This window comes from Perognathus longimembris, chromosome 6, assembly GCF_023159225.1.
Source record: "Perognathus longimembris pacificus isolate PPM17 chromosome 6, ASM2315922v1, whole genome shotgun sequence".
Lineage (NCBI taxonomy): Eukaryota > Metazoa > Chordata > Mammalia > Rodentia > Heteromyidae > Perognathus > Perognathus longimembris.
In genome coordinates, this window is record NC_063166.1 from 38,524,739 (window position 1) to 38,549,060 (window position 24,322).

General features: G+C 46.4%; 1 protein-coding gene, 1 non-coding gene and 1 pseudogene across 2 annotated transcripts; all 3 read right to left on the minus strand.

Annotated features, from left to right (window-relative positions):
* Positions 1 to 437: 437 nt before the first annotated feature.
* Positions 438 to 2,138, minus strand: Ppp1r3g (protein phosphatase 1 regulatory subunit 3G). Its single transcript, XM_048347394.1, has one exon. It carries the CDS (start codon positions 2,136 to 2,138, stop codon positions 1,071 to 1,073), a length of 1,068 nt encoding a protein of 355 aa, XP_048203351.1. The 3' UTR covers positions 438 to 1,070.
* A 16,701-nt stretch (positions 2,139 to 18,839) lies between these two features.
* Positions 18,840 to 19,030, minus strand: LOC125354043. Its single transcript, XR_007211430.1, has one exon. It is a non-coding gene; the product is annotated as a U2 spliceosomal RNA (small nuclear RNA).
* A 168-nt stretch (positions 19,031 to 19,198) lies between these two features.
* Positions 19,199 to 22,920, minus strand: LOC125353682 (annotated as a pseudogene).
* Between the last annotated feature and the right edge of the window lie 1,402 nt (positions 22,921 to 24,322).

A 24,322-nucleotide genomic window follows, 5' to 3' on the forward strand; every position in this document is an offset into this window, starting at 1 on the left:
CGCCTCTGGCTCTTCAGTACAAGGTGCTACCTGGCACTGAGCAGCATACTTGCTGAGCATGCTTCATTACAGGTCAAGTCACCCTCCTGGTGGTTCTGAGAGGGACAAAGAGCCGCCCTCCCATTTCCCACCCCCTGCACTTGGAGTCCAGCCTGTAAGGGCCCAGCTTCTCTGACTGCTAATGGCCCAGAGTCTAGCAGCTATGTATTCAATCTTCACAGCTAAGGCCAACTTACTCTGGTATTTTAATTTACCAAGCATCTTATTAAAACAGGGTACAGCATGCCTTTTACAAAAGCTTTTAAAGAACATTTTCACCCAGTATGGGGGACGGGAGCCATTCAGAACAACAGAGCAGGGATAGAAGGGGAAAAAAATTGTAAATACTGCCAATTAACAGTTGTTAAAGTGTAGGTACCATTGGCTGGTGTCGCCTGACTGTGGGGGTAAAATAGAAAGTACCAAACAGCAGGTTAAGCATGTGCAAGTGGTATTTACTTCTGAAAAGTGTAATTTGTAGGCAAATGCGCAAGTAAATAACTTCAAGTCTGGGCAAACGCTTCAAAATCACAATTGAAAGACAGATTGACCCAGCCCACCCAAATTTCTTAGAAAATTAGGCTACAGTCCCGCGAGAGCACTTTCCCTCCGGGGAGCGAGTTGTCCTTTCCCTACAGCTGTCCATCAAGCTGCCAGGATGGAAACTCAGCATGGGGACCTAACACAACAGGAAGTCAGAGCTGCCCTCTGGGCTCAGGATCGCTTTTTTTTTACAGAGAGCCTCTGCTGGGGAGGGGACTTGGAGGCGTTGGGGATCGCTTTCCATTCCAATGTAGGTTGGGGATTCTGGAAGCCAAGATAGCTTGGTCAAAGAGAAGACAGCACGGGGAGATTCGGAGCATTGCCCAGGCCCTCAGTGCTGGCTCACGAACCACCCTTTTCCTCCAAGGTCCACTCACTCCACATCCGTTATACAGCGAAGTTTCCCAACAGGTCCTCCAAACTCTCTCCCCTGATCTGTTGCAGTTCGGCTCCTTGTTTGCAATCCCCGAAGCTACAGAGCCGGGCCTTCAAGGCTGGTCCTGGGAGCGCGCATAGCACAGGGTATAGTTGGCCCCCGCGTTGTTGTCCCAGTACTCGCCCTGCTGACATCGATAACAGATAGCAAAGTGGACGGCGACGCCCCGCACGTCCACATCCTCCTCTTCCTTGGGCTGCAGACTGGGAGGCAGGCACAGGGAGAAGTAGAAGCGCTCGGCGGCCGGCTCTTCCTTCAAGTTCCCAGACTCTGATCCAGAGACCCCCGATGGCGCCTCTGGGAGCCGAGTCTCCCTCTCCTCAGGCTGCAGCTCGGCGGGCACATCCAGGAAGGAACGCCACTCGGTGAAAGTGTACCGCACGGTCACCGTCCTGGGGCCGGGACAACTGATCACCCGGCCAGCGCCAGTCACCTCCGTGCCCAAAGCAGCCGAGCACTGCACGCGGTCCAGGCACACGCGCTGCCGCCACAGGCGCTCAGCTGCGGCGCTCGGCCCCGGGAGCTGGAAAAGGGGTCGGAGCCGGAGAGGCGGCGCCCGGAGCGGCGCAGGTGCCTTGGCAGCCGCCAACAGCCCCCCGAGCTGCTCCAGGTCCTTGGAAAGTACCGGGAAGCTGCGGAGGCGCAGGAGCACAGCGGGCGGCACCTGCGGCTCCTCGGAGTCGCTGAAGTGCTTCACGCTGGCCAGGCTCAGCCCCAGCGAATCGGCGAACTGCACTCGCTTCTTGCACTTGGGACAGCAGAGGTCCGGGCCGGGCAGCGCTCTGACCGCTCGCTCGTCGCCCGGGGAGTCCGGCCGCAGGGCCTGCAGCTGGCGCTGCTGCAGAAACTTGGCCGCCTGCAGGATGGGGTCCTCCGGCAGGGAGAAGGAGCGCGCGCGAGGCCGGCGGCAGAGCAGCTCCTCCGGCTCTGGGACGGCGATCTCGGTCTTCGGGGACACAGCTTTGTCCCAGAGCTGCGAGTCTGGGCTCGGGGCCTCCGAAGAGCCACTCTCCGTGCAGGAGACCTCCGAGCGGAGCAGCTCCGCCGCGGGCAGGGGGTCTCCACATAGTGCAGACCCCGGAGCCTCCGAGCTTGGCAGCTGCTCCTCCAGAGCCTCCATAGAGACAACCAGGCCCCAGGACCTGCTCCGGGGCGAATCCCTGGGTTAATGAGCCTCTGGAAACTTCTCGCCTTGGGCGGTGGAAGGGGCGCCCCGCCCCCGTCGGACAGCCTCCAGCAGGGAAGGCAGCTCCGCCCGAGGCCCGAGGAGCTCCCGCTTTTAGCTGCTGTAACCCGGGACGGAGGAGGGTAGTGCGGGCCTGGGGCTGGCCCTAGAGTTGAACTTGCCCGCAGGGGAGGGTCAGAGGCGGGGAAGAGTTCGGCCCCAACACCTGGAAGCGGGTTCACCAAGGGCCAGTGGAAAATGAGAGGACTGCGTGAAGGACGCAAGTTCCCTAACACCGCCCCCCAACTCACCCCGAGTGGGGCCCGAGTCTGCCGTACTTCTGCAGTGTCCCGGTCGGAGGATTTCGATGAGAGGCGGGACAGTCTCCCCGCCCGTGAAGTCGGGTTGATCGGTCTGTCTTCTGGAGGAGGGTGGTCCCCCGCAGTCTCCCCAGGCTGTCAGTCCAGGGAGTCCCGAGAGCGAGGAGGCTGCGAGGCGACCGATCCCAGGCGGCTCGCCAGAAAGCGTGGGGTTGCTTCCATTTCCAAACTTCGGGACTGCCGCTTGCCCCTCGGCCCTTCGGGAGGTCCAGCTGGGAACCGCGCGGAGCCCACGCCGCTGGCCGCTGGCCGCTGACAGCCGAGTGCAGCTGGAGGCCATTCGCGCTGTGCTCGCTAGCACGTCCCAGGCCCTCCCTGCCCGGGCCAGCCCGTGGGTCAGCACAGGGTGGGGAAGGAAGGGGCCCCGCTGGGGCCGCGCACCGCCACCCTCCGAGGCGGGTCGCCTTCTTCCCGGCTCCCAAAGCGCTTCTTCAGTGAGGGCCTGACCCCGCCTGCACTGAGCAGGTCCCGGCTCCTGACACTCAAGTTAAGGCCTCCAGACCCTCTAGCTCAGGAGAGCCTGGAAGATCGCCCGACTTACTAAATTGACAGCAGCGTTGTGTTTTGTTTTGTCTAGTCTTCGGTGCCAGTACTTGGGCTTGAACTCAGGGCCTGGGTACGGTCCCTGAACTATTTTACTCAAAGCTAATCCTTTACCACTTGAGCCACAACTACACTTGCAGCTTTCGGAGATTAATTGGAGATAAGATTCTCATGGGGGCTGGGAATATGACCTAGTGGCAAGAGTGCTTGCCTCGGATACATGAAGCCCTGGGTTCGATTCCCCAGCACCACATATACAGAAAATAGCCAGAAGTGGCGCTGTGGCTCTAGTGGCAGAGTGCTAGCCTTGAGCAAAAAGAAGCCAGGGACAGTGCTCAGGCCCTGAGTCCAAGGCCCAGGACTGGCCAAAAAAAAAAGTCTCATGGACTTTCCTGCTTGGGTGCCTGCAAACCAATCCTCAGATCTCACTCTTCTGAGTAGCTAGGATTATAGGTGTGAACCATTGCCAGTCTTGGTCCGAGATTTTTTTTAAATTATTTTATTGTTATGATAAAAGTGATGTAGAAAAGGGTTACAGTTATATAAGTCAGGTGAAGAGTAAATTTCTTTTCAGACAATGTCACCCCTTCCCTCACTGTCTCCCAGTTATCCCCTCCAATCCCACCCACAAGTTGTATACTTCATTTTCAACAGTGTCTAGAGAGTACCACTACTGCATTTGTTTACACTTTGTCCCTCTATTTGATCAGCGTTTTCAAGGCTATCTTTTGTCTTGATCAAACTTCACTGTCATCTGCTCACTAGAGGAAACATGGTTGCTAGTTTGCAGTAGGATTTGAATCCCCACAAACACACAATAGTTTTCCCTGCTGTCAATAAGCACAGGCTGAGGGGTGTCCTGAGGAAGCTGGGGTCTTGCTGGTCATTGTGGACTTGTGTAATTTCACCTCATCTTGATTATGAGGCTTATATAAAAGCACCAGATCTACCTGGCCTACCTTCCTGGACCAATTTCAGAATCTGGGGAAGAATCTTGGTGCTGGTGCCTGGTGCCTGTAATCCTAACTACTCACAAGGCTGACAATGGCACCTCATAAAGCAGCTTTTGTTGTTGTTGTTGTTGTTGTTGTTGTTGTTGTTGTTGTTGTTGTTTTGCCAGTCCTGGGGCTTAGACTCAGTGCCTGAGCACTGTCCCTGGCTTCTTTTTGCTCAAGGCTAGCATTCTACCACTTGAACTATAGCACCACTTCTGGCCTTTTCTGTTTATGTGGTGCTGAGGAATCGAACCCAGGGCTTCATGTATGTGAGGTAAGCACTCTACCATTAGGCCATATACCCAGCCAAAGCAGCTTTTTAAAATTGCACAAAGCCAGGTACTAGCGGTAATCCTAGCTACTTGGGAGGTAGAGAATAAGAAGACCAAAGTTTTAGACCACCATGAGCAGAAACTGGGTATAGTGGTGCATGCCTGGAATCTGAAACTATGTGAGCAGCTGAGATTGAGTTTCCAGCCCCAGCAGAAGAGTCTGCAAGCCTGCATCTCAAAGTCTAAAATAGGCAAATCAGGGTCCAGGCTCACCCATGGCAGAAAGAAAGACCCTATCTCAAAAATAACCAGTGCCCAAAGAACTAAAGGCATGACTCAGTTGTAGAGTACTTGTCTGGCACAAGACCCTGAGTTCAAACTCTTATACCAGCAAAACAAAACAAAACAGCATGGGGGGAAAAGATATGTGTGTGTATGTACATGTGTATGTATACAGACATATATATATTTATGAACTCTATGAACTTTAACAAACCATTTCCTCCATCTCTTTCCTTTTGTTAAGTATCATCTGTTCCCGCTTTCTCTTTCATCCCCTCTCTCCCTCCCTCCCATCACCACCCTTGAGTTGCTTAATTCACTTTCATAAGAGTCTAATGTACCTGATGGGCCCCTCTGTTGTATTTTTTCACCTGCTTTCCACTCATTCTGTGCCCTCCTCCCAGCTTCCCTCAGATGTGCATGTGAAGACCCCATATATGAGGTAAAGAATATAGAATCATCTAAAAGCAATAAGACAAATTCAGAAGAGGTCCTTTCTTTCCTTATCTTTGGGGTTGTGGAAAAAGATATTTTTATACTTAAGTGGACATTGATATGTTGTGAACATAAACATACTAATTTAAAGACAAATAGGACTTCTGAAACATTTGAGTTTGGGTTGACTTTTTGGGCTACCTCCCTCTTTGGAGATGTGTTGGCTTGATTCTAGAACTGGTACTAGAGGAGGCAAGTGACTCAGCTGGAACACAGAATTTAAGATGACATCAGTCGGGGCTGGGGATATGGCCTAGTGGCTAGAGTACCTGCCTCGTATTCATGAGGCCCTGGGTTCAATTCCCCAGCACCACATATACAGGAAATGGCCAGACGTGGCGCTGTGGCTCAAGTGGCAGAGTGCTAGCCTTGAGCAAAAAGAAGCCAGGCCCTGAGTCCAAGCCCCAGGACTGGCCAAAAAAAAAAAAGATGACATCAGTCACTGTCAGGGCCATACAAGTGCCTGGTCCCCACCCCCATGGAGCTCTCAGTAGACTGAACTATATTAACACTAATTCAAACTCAGCCACTCTAGATGCTATGGGAAGACCATCAGAGCCCATTAAAAAGCTACATGTAGGAGGCAACATGGAAGCAGAGGGGACTGGGAGAATCATGGTTAATGACAACGAGGGCAAGGAAAGATAGTGAGACTCCATCTTAATTAACACACTGGGTATGATGGTGCACATCTGAACTCCAAAGTATATGGAAATATAAAGAAGAAGAACAGAGATCTAGGTTGGGCTAGGGGAAAAACTCAAGACTCTATTTAAAAATAACTAGAATTTTTAAAGAGCCAGGGACATGGCTCAAGGGGTAGAGCACCTGCCTAGCAAGCAAGCATGAGGCCCTGAATTCAAACCCCAGTAACAAAACAAACAAAAACCTAGGAGGACAAGGAAGGGCCAGCTATCCAACTTTGAGTACTGAGAGGCCATTGCATGGTTTTGAATTAAAACAACAATAACAACCAACCAACATGTGAGTTTTGAAAAGATAATTCTAATTAGAGAATAATGAGTTGAAAAATGTGGGTGAACCTAATAGAAGACCTTCCAATCATTGAGGTGAAGGGTAATCACACATTGAACAATGGTTGTGGGGTAGATAGATTTGAGAGCTCTTAGGAGGAAATCCAGCATGGTACACTCTGGGCCTGGAGGAGCCCTTGGGATTTAAACTCAAACTCTTGGGTAGGGCAGTGGCAGTTACTGGAGCTGGGGTCACCAAGAGAGAAAAGCTGTTTTTTCTCATATCAAATGGTACCTTGTTGTAGTAATTCAATTTTGGGAAGTGTGACAAAATACCTAATATATACAACTTTAAGTGAGAAAGTATTTGAAGTTTTAGTGTATGACTTCAGAAGTTTTAGTCCAAGGTTGTCTGGATCCACAGGCTGATAGGAAAGTGAGGCAAAGGCTGCTCACCTCCTGCAGCCAAGAAGCAGAGAACAATAATAGGACAGAGCCAAGAATAAGACTCCCTCCAAGAGGCCCTTTCTTAGTGACCCATTCCTTCAACTGGGCCCCATCTTCCACCCAAAACCAATAATATATTTAAATTTTCAATCCATTCTGGATTAGATCATTCATTAAGACAAAGATCTGGGCTGGGAATATGGCCTAGTGGTAAAGTGCTCTCCTTGTATACATGGAGCCCTGGGTTCGATTCCTCAGCACCACATATAGAAAAAGCCAGAAGTAGCACTGTGGCTCAAGTGGTAGAGTGCTAGCCTTGAGCAAAAAGAAGCCAGGGACAGTGCTCAATCCCCAGGATTGGTAAAAAAAAAAAAAAAAAAAAAGACAAAACCCTGATATTACCCTATCACTGAAATGAGTTTTGGGGGAAAAACACACAAAGTTTATTTCCAGTTCAGCCAACCATGAATAGGGAGATTCTAGTTTCAAACCTGCTTCCCTGAGAATAGAGTTACACATAGTGATAAATATAGGATAAAGGAGCTGAGTGGAGCCACGTGTAGTGGTGCATGCCTGTAGTCACAGTCTGCAGATGCAGATCATCAGCTTTCATGGTTCTTCATAGGATGAATGTTCAGAAAGCGATGTTGAAGGTCGCAAAGGTGAGGGACCAAGGGCTGCCCCTCACACGCTGGCTGCCCTGAACCTGAAAATTAATTAATTAAATTAAAAAATTAATTTAAATTAATTTTAATTCTTCTTTTAAGAATGGAGTTTTTGTCCTTCTGATATCAAAAGCTCATCCATTAGACTCCTGTACAGTCCCAAGTGAAGACTTGGTGAGGTTTTTGTTTGCTTTTTTTATTGCTCACAGGCTTTTAACTCTGGGCCTGGACACTGTCCCTGGGCTCTTCAGCTCAAGGATAGTGCTCTACCATTTGAGCCACAGCACCACTTCTGGTTTTCTGGTGGTTAACTGGAGGTAAGAGTCTCATGGACTTTCCTGCCAGGGCTTGTTTTGAACTGCAATCCTCCTATCCCAGCTTCCTGAGTAGTTAGGATTATAGGTGTGACCCACTGGCACCTGGCATTGGTGGTTTTGACAAACAATGGCTTGCATCACTTAGGTAACCACTACCATCATGGCCCATGTGTCAGAAGTGCTATCTAGGCTGGTGCCAGTGGCTCATGCCTATAATCCTAGCTACTCAAGAGGCTGAGATCTGAGGGTCATGGTTCAAAGCCAGCTCAGGCAAGAAAGTCTGTGAGACTCTTATCTCCAATTAACCACCAGAAAACTGGAAGTGGCACTGTGGCACAAAGTGGTAGCGTGCTAGCCTTGAGCTGAAGAGCTAAGGGACAATGCCCAGGCCCAGAGTTCAAGGCCCATGACTGACAAAAAAAAAAAAAAAAGTGTCTTCTACAGGACAGTTAGTGGGAGACTAGAAACAAAATAACAGATATCCTCCAAAATTAGAGACTTTAAAGTCAACTAAAATCAAATGGAGCTTGAGGATGGAATTAATTAATTAATTTCATCTATTTATATTATACCTCAGTAGGTCTAGAGCTCAGAAGGAGAGGAGAGACCCTAGCGGTGGGAGGGAACAGAAGAGGGTTGTTTTTCAGCAGCAGGAAGGTCAAGTGTGTCACTTGAGGCCCAAGGGGACTGTGGGATCCTGCCTGGCTTCCGTGGTTCCTTGTGGAAGATGTAGTGCTCTTTGATGTCCATGTACATCTCTACTCTGGGACACTTCTCTTCCAGGCCTTCACCCTGAGATAGGGGCCTGAGACTGTGCTGGATCTTAGCACAGGTGGTTAGGGATGGCTCCTCTTTCAACTGTGAAATCCATACATATACCATAACAACTGCACTTCAGGGTTTGATGGAAGAGCTTCCCAAAGGTCATGAAGGGGAACCAGTAAATGCCCTATAGTATACCATATTGTTAGACTAGGACCTGTAGCTGAGTAGGTGAGCTAAACGCATTTTCCACTTACTGTAGTGCCAACTTACTTCACCCCACTAGAAGTCCAGCAGCAGCTGTAGTTAAATGTTACAACTTACAAAAGTAACTTTTTGAAATTTAGACCAGGTAGTCTAGCCCTATAAATGTGTTTAGTCCTGGTGCAAACATCAACTGCCTCAGCTGCTAAAGTACTCCTGGCACACAGTGATTCCTAGCTTTGGGTGAAGGGTTGGGTATGAGAATGGGGTCTTGTGTAGCCAAAGCTAGTCTTGAACTCATGATCCTCCTGCCTCAGCTTCCTGAGTGCTGGGATTGCAGGTGCACTGTGCTTTGCTCAAGAGATTTCTAGTTTTACCAATTGTGCTGGTTACATAATAAACCACCCCAAACATAATTGCTTATTAAAACACTATTTTTCCCTTCATGAACCATCAGCAAGTTGAGCATGGCTCCCCTGAGGACAAGTTAAAGGTTTTGTTGTTGTTTTCGGTTTGTAGTATCTAAAGGGCTGAAGCTGAAACCTTTCTAATCATCAGGTCTGGGGTGTGGGCTGGGAAGTCAAGTCACTGAAAAAGAGTGGTCCCTTTGTACTCCAATCAGAAATAGCATTTTGTAGGTGACATACCAAGGCGATTTTGAATGTATATGTAACTTCTTCAAATCCCTCCTAAATGTTTCTAGCCCAAATTTTTGACAGATCTACAGTGGTCTCAATCAGTTCACAGGCCACCCTTGTATAACCTTGAGTAGTTCAGCTGCTCACTAGACCAGCTGCCCAACACCAAAAATATGAGTGAATAGACCAGAAATCTGGACTAAGTTTGTCAGATGACCAACCAAGTCTGCCAAAGACAGACTTTAGGCCATTGTGTTGGATATTTCTCAATCTGCTCTGCTCTCTTGCACATGGATAGGGCAAGAGGAGAATGGAATGATATAGAATGTCAGGTATCATGACAGGATGACCAATGATAAAATCTTGACACAACCTAGACCTAGAAGACTGCAGGTCCTGCTCTGACTTAAGTCATTAAGCAGCACTGGTCTTTTAATTTTAGGTGACAACCAAGCACATAAAGAGCTTGGACCTAAATAGTCAGGATAAGGTATGATCTCCTATAATATTCACCATGCTTTGTTAACATGCTGAGAAAGCTCTCAGACCCACCCATTTCTCTAGGGCTTCATTTCTTATATGTGAAGGTCTCTGAACATACATAAAAATATTCTCAGTTGCCAGGCACCACTGGCTCATGCCTATAATTCTACTCAGGAGGCTGAGATCTGAAGATTGAGTTTTAAAGCCAGCCCAGGAAGTAAAATCTGTGATACACTTACCTCTAATTAACCACCAGAACAACAATAACAACCACCACCACAACAACAGCTAGAAGTAGAGCTGCAGCTCAAGTGATAGAGCACTATCCTTGAGCAAAATAGCTCAGGAACCTCATGCCCAGACCGAATTCAAGCCCCCGGATCAGCAAAAAATAAAGATAAATTCACAAAAAATGAAGTTCACCTCTCTCCTGTTTTCTGCCTTTTATAAATCTAATTCTCAAGCCCAGCCATAGACCCCAAGAGAATAAAAGGGGGGGGGGAAAAATCTCTCCTCCCACACTATATGTAGTATGTCAAAAAATTTTATTCGTTTTGTTGTTGTTGTTGTTGTTGTTGTTGTTGTTGTTTGCCAGTCCTGGGGCTTGAACTCAGGGCCTGAGCACTGTCCCTGGCTTCTTTTTGCTCAAGGCTAGCACTCTGCTACTTGAGCCACAGTGCCACCTCTGGCCATTTTCTATATATGTGGTGCTGGGGAATGGAACCCAGGGCTTCAAGTATACAAGACAAGCACTCTACCACTAGGCTATATTCCCAGCCCCTGTCAAGGAATTTTAAAATGTGTATTTTAAAAGAACAGAAGCACTTCAACATCAATTTCTCAAAATTTTCTTTAGCTTTTGGAAACAGTTTAGCTTGCTTAAAATTTAAAGTACTGGTAATGCAGCAATACAAAACTTCCAAGAAAAATGCCTTGAAGGGAACAAGTTCTATAGCTCCATAGGTCCTATTTATCAATCTAACTGATGTTTGGCAAAAGAGTAAACTTGGGGCTGGGAATATGGCCTAGTGGTAAAGTGCTCGCCCTGGGTTTGATTCCTTAGCACCACATATACAGAAAAAGCCAGAAGTGGCACTGTGGCTCAAGTGGTAGAGTGCTAGCCTTGAGCAAAAAGAAGCCAGAGACAGTGCTCAGGCCCTGAGTTCAAGCCCCAGAACTGGCAAAACACAAACAAACAAACAAAAAGAGTAAACTTGCCAGGAATTTGAAAACAAAACAAAACCTGATCTGGATCATTTCTCTCCTATATATATGCCTTCTACTAGAACTGAGAATGTTCGGAGCTCAGAAAAGAAAACCAGGCCAGAAGCAATATGGAGATTCCTCAGAAGGCTAAATATAGAACTCCCCTATGACCCAGCAGCCCCACTTTTGGGTATCTTTCCAAAAGACCACAAACAAAATCACAGTAATGCCACCAGCACAACAATGTTCATCGCAGCACAATTTGTCATAGCGAGAATCTGGAACCAACCCAGATGCCCCTCAGTAGACGAGTGGATCAGCAAAGTGTGGTACATATACACAATGGAATTTTATGCCTCTATCAGAAAGAATGACATTGTCCCATTTGTAAGGAAATGGAGGAATTGGAAAAAATTATACTAAGTGAAGTGAGCCAGACCCAAAGAAACATGGACTCTATGGTCTCCCTTATTGGGAATAATTAGTACAGGTTTAGGCAAGTCATAGCAGAGCATCACAAGGCCCAATAGCTATACCCTTATGAACACATAAGATGATGCTAAGTGAAATGAACTCCAGGTTATGGAAATGATTGTTATATCACAGTTGTAACTACTTTCAACGTCCTATGTGTATCTGTAGCTTCTATTATTGATGATGTTCTTGTATCACCTTCCCGTGGTTGTACCTACACTATCTCTGTAATGTTATCTGAGTATATTGGAAACCGTGTATACTGGTATTGGAAGTAGGAAATTGAAAGGGAATACCAAATTTGAGAGACACAGGGTGAAAAAAGACAAACAACTACAAAAGCAATACTTGCAAAACTGTTTGGTATAAGTGAACTGAACACCTCTGGGGGGGGAGGGAAAGGGGGAGGAGGAAGGGGGGTATGAGGGACAGGGTAACAAACAGTACAAGAAATGTATCCATTGCCTAACGTATGAAACTGTAACCTCTCTGTACATCAGTTTGATAATAAAAATTTGAAAAAAGAAAAAGAAAACCAGGCCAGATTCAAATGACTTTCTTAACCAAATCATTCAGCCAGAAAAGCCAGGATTACTGTATCTAATATAGCTGAAGCTCCCTTGTCACCATGCACCTGGCCCTCCCTGCATAGGACAGTGTTTATTATTAGTGTCTGTTTGTGTGTGTATGTGTACCTAGCCCTCCCTGCATAGGAAAGTACTATTACTGTCGTGTGTGTGTATGTGTGTGTGTGTGTGTGTGTGTCCCTCCCTGCATAGGACAGTGCTTATTACTGTTGTGTGTGTGTGTATGAGAGAGAGACAGAGTGAGACAGAGTTTGTGTGTGTGTTTGTGTGTGAAAGAGAGAGAAAGAGAGAGTGGTTGTGTGTGTGTGTGTTTGATAGGTCTTGTAGACTGAGAGAAGAGAATTGGCTTACTCCATTCGCCCAGTGCTATAGTTTGAATGGGTCCCCTATAAGTTTGTGTGTTGGAGGTTGAATTTTCAAATTCATGTGGGTTTCAAAAGTGGGGCTTGTGGAGGTAATTAAGATTAGATGAGGTCATAAGAGTGACACTAATGCCTCCATGGTGGCATTAGTGTCTCTATTAGAAGAGGAAGGGAGGCTTGATCCAACACACTAGCTCAATCCCACTGTGTGACATCACAGACCTATGCAGCAGAGGCCCTTCCAGAGGCTGAACAGATGTATTTCTCACCACTCATTTCCCAGCCTCCAGAACCATGAACCAAATAAACTTTTACTATTTATAAGTTATCCAGTGTCAGCAATAAATGGACCTAGACACCCAGGTAGTAAATTGGTAAACCAGAATTGAACTTGCTCCCCATTGCAGCCTTCTCTAAGACCTGCACTAAAGGCAGATGATGTTGCTTTGGTTTAAGTGGGGAACAAGCCACACAGTCAGAAAGACTTTTCCCACCTCCTTAAAACCAAAGGTATGAGAAGTTAAAAGGAAAGACTTCAAGCTTTTAAAATCTTTAAAAATTCTTAATCTTGTTGGCATCTCCTTTTCAATATGCTTTATTTATGTGTCTGATCAAGGTTTTAACATAATTTACATAATCTTTTATCAGGATAACATAAGCTTTCCAGAGTAGATTGGATTAGTCTAACAAGTCATCATCATTACCGCATCACCACCACCCATGAAGTAGTACCACCACCATGAAGTAGGCACTGCTATAGACATTACAGTAATGTAGGACTCTCCTTTTCCATGAAAGCAAATTGCTTCCCACCTAGCCTGTGTGTTGCTGCACAGTAATGCTGGCTGTGATTACCTATTAGCATTGCGCTTTTATTCATTGATCATTGATTTAGCACATAGTTAACACATGCCTACTTGATTTTTAAAATAGCATAGATCCCTTCCTTCAAGAATCTCATGCTCTAGTGTCTGAGAAATTGAATCTTAATAAGAACATGAAACATACAGCTGTTAGGGAAATATAGAACTATGCACATACTAGGGACTAGTCCTCGCCTCCCCCCCCCCCCCCCGCCTCCACTCAGCCTCCTCTCCCCACCTTCTCCCTGTCCCAAAGACCCTTTCCCAAAGTGTTTGAACAATGTTCACAGCACCTAAACTCTTGAGATTAGATGTCACACAGAGGACTGTGGGTGAAGATGGGACGGGGGCATGGTGCCCAGAAGTCACGGGGTATTTGTATTTGTGATAGCAGGCACACCAACAGGTGTTTTGACATGAGTTTTCCTCCAGATGATCACATTGTTGTACTACAAAGTTTGTGCTCATGTGTAATCAATATTGATGGCACTGTGGAGTCAGGACAGTAAACAGTGGCCCTCGCAGTATTTATGATCCCAGGGAATCTCCTGTTTCAGATGTTTCTACTTGCCGCTGCTGTGGGAATTTTACTGTGTTTACCTTTGCTCTCCAAGGACCATGCTTTCATCACATTTCAAAACAGACTGGAGCCTCAACTTTGACCTCCTATGGCATGTGGCATGTGGGCATGTGGGACGACAAACATATTTGTAAGTAAGCAGAAGCCCCAAAGCTCCTGTCCAAATATGGGAGGCTAGTCCTCAAAGAAATGAGTGTGTGTGGCAAGTGGAATATGTTGTTGCAGGCAGAAGAAAATGTAGAGCCACTGCCAGAAGCAGGTGCTTTCCGTTACACTCAGCACTGAGGGCAATCTGAGTGATCTTAGGGAGGATTTCAATATGCAGAAGTGAACTAGCTGCTGAAATTTTCTGTGTTTAAGCCTTAGCAGATAAGTACTCATAAATCTTAGATCCTCACTCTGTGTAGTTATATTCAAGAACTAAAATTTCCCATTGTGATGATGGTGGAAATTCCTCAACACAGATCGTTTACTATAAATTGGCATGAGATTTGCTTTGTTTATTTAATTAGCATCAATGAGTTCTACAAAGGGGTTTCCTTTGACACATCCATATATGTGTGCAATGTGCCTTAATCAGACTCACCTATCACATACTCTAATTCTCTAATTCCCCTTCTATTTCATTTCACACATGTACATAAATTATTCTGACCATATTTATGCTCCTTCATCATCTCTGCCCCTCCCCCAGTAGCCACCCTTTGGAGATTAACTGTTTTACATTTCCATCATTCATTTTTAAGTGTGTGTTAATAGTTCAAAGGAGTTTTCACTGTGGTTTTTCATATATGCCTGTACTGTACTGTTCCCCAATTCCCTCAGCCCTCTATCATTCACCAGCTTCCAGTGAGTTTTGCTATGCCATCTTCACACACAGATGCTATGCATTTGGATATTGCTCATTCTCTAACATTATCTTTTCATTTACTTATTTTTTTTGAGATAGGATTTCACTAGGGAACCCATGCTTAAGCTCACTACATGGCTTCAGACTGGCCTTTACTGATCTTCTGCCTCTGCCTCTAGAATTCTGGGGTTACTGGCATGTGCCACCAGGTCCAACTGAAATTTATAGGAATACTGTGTATATCACTAAACCTTAATAAATCAGGCCTATCATTATAGAACTTCCTCAAGGGAGTCATCATGGAACCTAGGCAGATAACTCAGAATGGAACTAGGAGGGACATGGCTGTGGAATTCCACAGTTGGTTGGGAAATCATGGTAACAGACAACACAGGAACAAACAGCAACCAGAACCCCAGATCACCAGCAGGTGGTGCTAGCTGTCTTTGCCACCTGCTAGGAGCTGATAAGAGCAGACTAGGGGCATGTTATTCTAGCCTAAAGCCCAGAGCACCATGCTTACTGAACCAATTGTTATCAAATGCAGTTGTATTCCCCATGCATGAGGCTGGATTTATGAGATGACATCTAATCAAAACAAGTGTAGTGGGCAGTGTTGTTGTAAAGCTGAAAGCCAAAGAAACACAGGGTCAGGAAAACCTTCCATGTGCTGACTGGCTCATGTGTCAAAATGTGATAGGGCACAAATAACATTAAGCAGGTAAGGAAGACTCTACCAACTGGGAGGCTATGGGGGAATTTTACATATACCTGCTATATGTTCCACAGAGAAGGGTTAAGTGGAAGAGCAGACTTTCAACTTTGAGACTAGTGGGTTTGTTAAACAAACCTGAATGGCAAATTCATGTTTGCAGCCAAAGTTCATCCTGATCACTTGATGGAGTTCCTCGGGAAAGTTTCCCCAAAGTGATCAAGGTATGACTTCAAGTGCTTGGAGAGTGGTCTTCATCAGCCATGCAGCCACCTTGCCACATGAACAGTAGTGAGGAACTGAGTGGCTGATGTTCTGGGTCTCGGCTTGCCCTGATGGACAGAAGGACAATGTGCTTAGGAGCAGCTCCCAAGTGTCCAGCCACACCTGCATCCGTGGAAGAGCATCCACTTCAGGATCCTGGCTCCTGTTCTATGACTCATGCAGGGCAGTGTTTCAGATCCTCCTGGAAACCTGCCCCACAGTGGTTAATGACAAAGAAAAGAGGCTTGGGACATTTGTTGTGACTCTAAGACTCCGGGGGAGTCATCCCACTCATTCAGGAAGGCACAATACCTGGACAGTGTGTAGAAGAACCTTAGGGAGCTCAGCTGCCTGTGAATTCACTGCTCTAGGCTGGAGCCTGGAAAGTTCTCTTGAGATGCTGAATGTTGGGAAACTCTCTCCTGCTTTTCACAGGAAAGGGAGAAGTAGCCACCGTGAGATCCACTCAGAACTCCTTAACAACAGCCTGCATCAGGGAGAAGCTTTCTCCCAAGCCTGACCACCGTGAGTCTTTCCACAGCCTAACACCCCTGGAGGTGTAGAAATGCCCAGCTCCAGCCCCCTGTCACCTGGCTATCTCATCTAAAGAAGTGGCTGTGGGAAGCACTTGAAGATCATAGCCCAGGGCTGCAATAAATAAATAATGAATAGAAAAAGCCTCACTAACCATAGAGATTCACAGACACTAGTACACAGTTAATGCCAGAATGACTTACAACTACAATTTTATGATAGTACAAAAGTGATACACCATAGCATTTGGAATTTTAATCTTTTCCTGGGCTAGAACATACTTTCTGATACTTTCAGAACACTAGGTGGAGGTACTGAGCTGTAGAGCCCAGCCAGCCATAGGATTATGATACTTTCAGAACACTAGGTGGAGGTACTGAGTTGTAGAGCCCAGCCAGCCACAGGCTTATGAAGGGAAACACCTGACCTTGCCTTATACTGTGTGGTTTCAGTATTTTGAGATTCAAATATTCAATAAAGTTGCATAAAATATTCAAAATTTCATTATAAAATGGGCTTTGTTTTATATTATTTTGCTCAACCGTAGGCTAATGTACAGGAATTTCAATTCCTCCACATCCTGGTCAACACCAATCTGGATGTTTGGTAGTAAATGTCACACGAGTACTTTCAGCAAGCAGCCACTGGGGATGGAGAAGTCAGGAGGTTAGAGAGGTCCCGCCAGGTGAGGGGAGATGGCAGGTGGTCCCTCTCCTCGTGGTTCTGGTCACCTTGGCAGCTGGCTAAGAGAGGGCGTGGTCTGTACTGAGCACTGCTATTGTGTTTCTAGGCAGATTGGACAGACAGTGTATCCAGGAGCTGGTTCTGTGGCACTGAAGCCTGGAAGGGTGGCAGGTGTGAGCAAGGGTGTGACCAATTGGTCAGGGGCATGAGCTGTGGGCCCAGGGCAGATGCTGGGGCGTGTCGTGTCAGACCAAGGCAGGGAATGTCTGATGGAGGGCTTGCCAGGAATGAGAATTGTTTGCTGACATCCTGTGGCCACTGCATCTGAGGCTGCTTATCTTCCCCCTCAAGCCCAGCTTCCACGTGCCCAAGTGAGGCCTGCAGCTGCCTTCCTGTATTAACAACCTCTCCTCCTGGAATCCCAGTGTCTTGGGCTTGCAATGAGATACAAACTCAAGGGCACACTGACCCCAAGTAGATGGGCTGGGTGGGGCCTCCACCACAGCTTGTACTCAATCTGTAACCAGTGAGGAGTGAGAGTGCCTTGGCCAGGCCTGCCTCCACTTGTGACCCCATAGCCTTAGAGGATTTGGAGTCATCCAACCTAGTCGGTGCCAGTACTAGAGACTCCCTGTGACTCTAGCACTGAAGCTATTAGCACTTTGATCTACCCTAGGGCAAGGACAGAAGATACGGTCCTTCAAGTCAGAGGTCAGCCTCTGGAGCAGTTCACTTTCTAATGAGTGAGAGCCAGTTGAGTGAAGCTGCCCACCCCACCCCACCCCACCCCAAGCCTGGTAGAGTAAGGCTTAGGGGAACTTACTCTTGTGCAGTGTGACCAGCAGCAAGGAGCTTGCCCTCACCCATTGTTACCTTTTCCTTAGGGCTTTCTAGAAGTTGCAAGATTAGGAAAAGGTTGTTTCTGGAGAAAAGGGGGCTGTTGCAGGCCACTGGGTGTTTGTAGCCATGGGAGGAAAGTCTGGCACAGACAACTTACCTGGAACCTCACTGCAAGGAGAGTGAAAGATTCTGGCAAAAAGAATCCGTGACTGATTTAGCCTCCAGTGAAAACAAAGGCACTCACCCTACCTTCTTCCTGGCCACTGTGTAGGTTCTAAGCACTGAGATTCTTGTCACTCTCATCTAAAGACATCCAACAGGAGAGATGGGCACGTCCCTTGTGTCCTTTCCCCCACTGTGGCCCTCAGTCAGCTTTGAATGCTGGAAAAGTGAGCGTGAGAATGGGTCACTTGGCCAGGAATGTCTCCCCTCCCCTTCCTGAATTGGAAGGACTGTAGGAAGCAGCCCTTGGTACAATGGGTGACTGGTCAGCTTCTCCCACAAAGAGCCAGAGTCATCTCTGTCCTTTAGGCTGCCAGATGCCACAAGAAACCACCCCGGTCACTAGGATCTTGCACTCACCCTGTGAGTGCTGCTTCACTGCCAACTGAGCTGCGCATGAGGGCAGGGATCTGTTGATGGAGAACGGCACTGAAACCCCTCTGCACAGGGCACGGGATGGGAACCTTTGTTGTCTGGAGAAGTAGCCCCTGGATGGCCGGTGTTCACACCAGCCTTTTGTGGTGCTGTTCCCAAAGAGGAATGCATACTGGGTTGCTATAGCAAGTCCTGTGTCAGATGGAAGGAGAAAGATGAAGTCCTGCTACCTCTGTGCCCAGGCATGCCTTCAACCTCAGTCCTCTCAGAACTGCAAACATGACAGTGACACTGTAACACGTGGATCTTGTTTGCTTTATTCTCAAACTACCTTTTGCTACTTGCACACTGTTGAGAGACTGATAACTTTAGAACTGGGCCAGAGAAAAATAAAAAAGATTGAACTTTTCATCCTCCTTCTTTAACAGCAGCAATGCAATTACTTTAAAACTCCTCTTGAGCAGAAGTCCTATGTTGCTAAGATTAAATCCTGAAACTTTATACTTCAAAAACATTTAAATAATACAAGTTATTCAAAGGGAGAATAAGGACTCAGGGTATAAAGTTTCTGCTTCTTTATTTCTATAAATAGGGTTTAAAAACAATCATCTTTAAGATGAATTCACATTTTTAAAAATTCCCCAAGTGGGGGAGCACCATTCCTGGAGGTACTGCAATACCAGGTGGATGTGTGGAGTGGACGGAGCAAGCTCCTATTCCAACTCCTAGCTTCAAAAACCCATTTCATATATTGTCTGAGGATAGAGGACATATCAGATATTAAACTGATAATAACAGATACTCCACTTGATCTTAGCCAAAAGGCTGAGAAGCGAAAATGACTCCACATTTGGACATTCACTATCAGTGAGTTCCTGATGGGAAAGCTGTCATGGTGAGACACTGCAGGGCCTGCTGCCGGACAAGAGGAGCTCAGGACAGTACCATTCACTTGAGACACAGCAGGCAGGCTCTGGCAGTCCAGTTGCATTGCTAGCAATTGGTTCAGGTCTTTGTTCCCACACAGGGTGTCAGGGTGTTCAGCTGGCCTGGGAAGTACAGGCAGATGGCAACCAATACCAGGTGGTTAAAGTCCCCATAGGTGGGAGTGAGCAGCCTCAAGGTGTAGAAACAGATGTCATACAGGGCCTCCTTGTTGATACAGGATGTTTCATGTGCATTTTCCAACAACTGATGGACAAAGTATGACATTGTATGGTTCTACCACAACGTTGGACACTGTGGGTGAGGGCATGACACTGAAGGTGTTCATGATGCGGTCTGGGTACTCTTCTCTGATCTTGCTGATGAGCAGGGTGCCCATGCCTGACCCAGTGCCACTTCCCAGAGAGTGGGTTAGCTGGAAGCCCTGGAGACAGTCACAGCTTTCTGACTCCTTCCTCACCACATCAAGGACAGAGTCCACCAGCTCAGCTCCCTCTGTGTAGTGGCCTTTGGCCCACTTACTGCCTGCCCTGCTCTGGTCTGTCAGACACAAAGCCATTCTACGACATAGACTCCAGGAATAATGACTGTGCCATTTACATTGTGAACCCAACAGGACTTCTGAGCAAACCTTTGCTATTGTTTTAGATATATTTTGGTTTAATAATTGTTTTCAATGTATCCAGGACCCCAAAAATCACTGAGGTTGTAAAGAAAGTAAAGAGGAAGTTGAGGAAGATGCATTTTAACCCAAAGCAAGCACCTCTAGAAATGAGGAAGAGAGCATTTGTCAATACTGGAGATGTAATTAATTACACAGGAGGGACCAGAGCATGAGGGGAGGCTAGACTGCGAGCACTTGTCTGCACCTTGGTCACACACAGCTGTGCTTTGACTCCTGGTGTCCTGACGTGGTTCCTTGTTATTGCCAGGCCTGTAAAATGACCAGCAGCGGTGCAACCTTGCTGGCTTTCCTTGATTGCTGTTCTTTCCCTTTAGAGGTTGTTTTGGCAGGCTGGCCCTGATCTGAGCTGTCTGAGTGGCGAGGGGCATGACTCCCATGGACTGGAATAGCATGTTAGGTGAGGACTATGTCTAGGTGAACAAAGGCTCCATCAGCCTGGGAACTGGAGTACTTGGAGGCTAGGAAGGAGGGTTGTCAGTTGACCAGCTCCCACAGACCATGATGACATACCAAGATGAGTTGTCTGGCCTGAAGATCTGGCAAATGCTCCTGATCTCACTTAGTCTAAGATGCTGGGCTCTAGGTCCACCATGATCGCCCAAGAGACAGATTTGTTGCTTGTGGGGACAAAGGCTGACTTAGGTCTGTGCTTGGCAAGGAAATTAGGAGCAAAGCTTACAATCCCATGTGGCTCTCGATATTCATTACAGAAACTGCAGCATTTGAGATATGGAAACAGAAAGCATACACCGAGCATGGATCACCACGCAGGAGGCTTCAGCAGCTGTAAGAATGTTTGCAGTTGTCTGTTTCAATGAGTATGCATTCCTTGTACTTTGGGCATGGTGACTGAAATCTCAGCTGCTCAAGAGGCAAAGAGGAGCATTAGGCTTTGATGGCAAGAACCTTTCTCAAGAAATGAGCCAGGGAGTCCCCTTATTCTGTGGCTTGGCATTATGCAGGATTGCTTAATTTACTGATCTTAATTATCTTGCTAAAAAAGCCTGCTATAACATGGTAGCCTATAAGGCAGTTTTGGTCCCTCCCAATGTCAATCTTACAAGGATTCCACTGTTCTCTTGTTCCTTCATTGCTTTGTTGTGTGTGTGTGTGTGTGTGTGTGTGTGTGTGTGTGTGTGTGTGTGTATCCAACTTGAGCTTTATCAATTTTTATGGAGATAATAATTAGACAATGCTATATAATTAATTTTACTCAATACATTGTCATCTTGAGATGTTTTTATGTGGTAAATCACTTCATATTTAGAAGTTTTACACTTAATATTCATGTTAACATTGGGTGCAATAATTCAGTAGTATTAGCTTTAGTTACAAATAATTGGATATTTCTGCTGACAACTTAGGTTGTATGAGTTATGCTTAAAAGCTTTAAATCTGATGTTTCCTGTACCTGCCACACTATGTTAAAATGTGTCCTTCAAACATATCCTCCTGCAATTTCTCAAACTGTACTACATTGATATTTCTTGAAGTCTAACTCTGTGCTAACAGATCTTCATTTTAAATAGAATACGGTTTTAATTTTTGATAAGCTGCTGAATTTTAAAGAGAGTTTTTTGGGGCCACCAAATATTTTGGATCATGCAGAGAATATATATTGTACTGTAGTAATTTTGTATTTACATTTGTATGATGTGACATAATCAATGTCAATGTTAATCACTGCTTGACTATGTTAATAAAGTTGTTTAACTATTAAAAAAAAAAAAGAAATGAGCCAGGTGTGAAGAGGCACACCTATACACAATGCTGGCTAGTTAGGACATGGCAGTAGGGGGAATTGAGGTGCCAGGATTTCCTGGGGGAAATCACAAGAGGTGTACTTAAAAATTAAAGCAAAATGGCTGGTGGAGTGGCTCAAGTGGTTATAGCACTAGGTTTTCAAATGACAGTACTGCCCTTAGAAAGGCAGCAACTCCTTCCTTGTCACTTGTATTCTCCTAGGAACCATTATTATGTCATAGTATGAAAGCCAGATGGGAGACACTCGCCAGCTGCCTTGTAGTAATACACACTGATCCTCACAGCTGCAAGTTGCTGTCTCCATGGTAGCTGCCAGTGCAATCAATGCTGTGTTCATCACTTACAATTTCCCAAAACTGAGATGAAAGAAGAATGGTATTAGAATGGCCTAGAAGGTTAACTGGACAAATGTTAATGCACTTTAAAGTAACTATAAGAAACCCATGTCCTGTTAACACAATTGTTTTTGTAAAAAAAATTATATTTTCTAAAATAGAAAAAGGAAATGGTGGTATTTTAGTTTTGTTCATCTCTGCTATCTGGCTGAGCAGAAAACATCTGGGTTCTCCTATGTATATTCCATCTCATGTGGTACCATATTTCATTTGGATACTATGATGAGAACCTGGCCTCACATGGACATGAAACTGGAAAAGCAGTAACTAGAAGATTCTGCTAGAAGGGACTCCAGAACCCCAGGGATCCTCAGAGCATACACTGACAACCACGGAGCTAGGATACACCCAACTTAATGGAGCTGAGATGGGGCAGGAGAACTCACTCAGAGAAGTTTGCACTAAGGTAAAAGAGTTGTTCTCAACTAGCGGTTGATTCCAAAGGGAATCCTCTAGATCTGTCAGCTCAAAGACACTGCATTCCTTTCAATCAAACCAGACAAGAGTGTGTTAGTCTGTTCCCTGGAGACTAAGTCCAATGACCTGGGTCTAAGGCAAGACTAATAGATGTAGGGGAACTGATGCTACCCCCACCCCCATCCCCACCCCCAGGAGGGTTGTGTCTCAAGGTAGTCTAAATGTCCTTGCTTTTAAAAGCCACACATACACCTGTAGCCACACACATTAGGGCAATTGGAGCAGCTTGGGGGGCGGGGTGTACACAACTGTGGGGCCGCATCGGGGGGGAGGGAAGGGGGGTACACAACTGTGGGTCCCCATCTCCATCAGCATAGGCATAACTACTTCCTCTTCCCCTTCCTCCTCCTCCTCCTGCTCCCCATAAAGTTGAGACCAAAGTCCTCCAACAGTGGCATGCTCACCTTTGCATCAATCTGGTTGCCACACTGGCCCGTCTGCATGTTCACGATCTCCCTCATGGTTCAGGGCTGCAGAGCAGTTGGATGCGCACCCTCAGCCATGGTGCACACAGAGGCAGATGGGAAGGGTTGAGGAGCAATAATGTGCAACAGCCAGCTCAGCTCCCCATTTGTACCTCTGGTTCTTACAAGGGAAGAGGAGGTGGAGCAGACTGGATTGTAGGAGCCAGTTTAAAAACCCAGGTGACTCCATGTTGACCCCAACTCAGAATGAACTCAGAGGAACCCTGGCTGATGTAGTTTGCTGGAATTTAGCACAAACCAGAAAACCAGGCATGTGGAACTGCACAAAGAGGGAATGACAATCATTTCCCAACACCTGGGCAGGTTCCTGGGAGCAGAGTCACAATAGGTGATTTCTAAAAATAATTAACAATCATCTAGGTATCAACAACAGAGTCATGGTGAAATTCCCTAGTATAAGCCTACTATGATCAATGGGCAGGCATAGCCCTGTGGTTTGTGGTTTTTCCCTATAAAGTTAGCCTGTAAGATTGAGTCATCATGCTCCTTCCTGTTCAGGAGTAGCCCTGGCCCGCCAGTTTCTTTCTTGATGCTTGGCGCAAAATAAAGCTTTACGTAACTTTCTTTTTTATCAGACTCGTTCCTTTGTTCATGGACTTTTCATCTGGTGCATTGGCCGGGAACAAAGGCGAGGACTGAGCCATCATCAGAAATTCTAAAAAGCCTCCGGAGGTAAGCTGTGTAGCTGTGTTGTCCTTTGTGGTTTGGTTTTTTTCTGTTGGTTTTCTGTGTTGTTGTTGGGTTGCTGATCCTTCCAATTTGGCCCACTGAGAAGAAACTGGATGCAGTACAGCTTCCCAGGGCTGGAGTGGATGTGAGGACGCCCCATCACTCTGACCGCTGGGGGACTGAGAAAATCCCTTCCAGGCGGTCAGACTGCGGGGGACCCATCAGACTGCCAGGGGACCGAGAAAATCCCCAGTAGTGGCAGGGCCGCTGTGTCTGTAGTTGTCTTTGTCTTTTCTTCTTGCTCATTATTGTGCTGTTTGCTGTGTATGAGAAAATGGGGCAGAAAGGGAGAAGTATCAAGAGCCTCCCCAAGTCTCCCAGGATGGAGAGGACTGAGGGGAAGAGAGGTCAGCTTCAAGTAACCACTTTCTTCCAACTAAAGGTATTCAAGGGTCAATTGGTCTATAAAATGCTCTAGTCAAAATTGGGCTGAAACTAGAGTCAAGTACTAGGTGGACTGAATTAACTCCGGGGGACCCCCCCACCCAGCCTTCTTCAGCAGAAAAGTATTTGGTGTGCTAAAATGTCTTGCTAGAACTATCAAGCCCTGGTAAATGAGGCTGGAGAATGCTAAAATCATTTGTTAAAAGTTTTGTCTTAAAATTTGGGTATTTATTGGAGTAAAATTGGCAAAAATACCTCTTGCCAC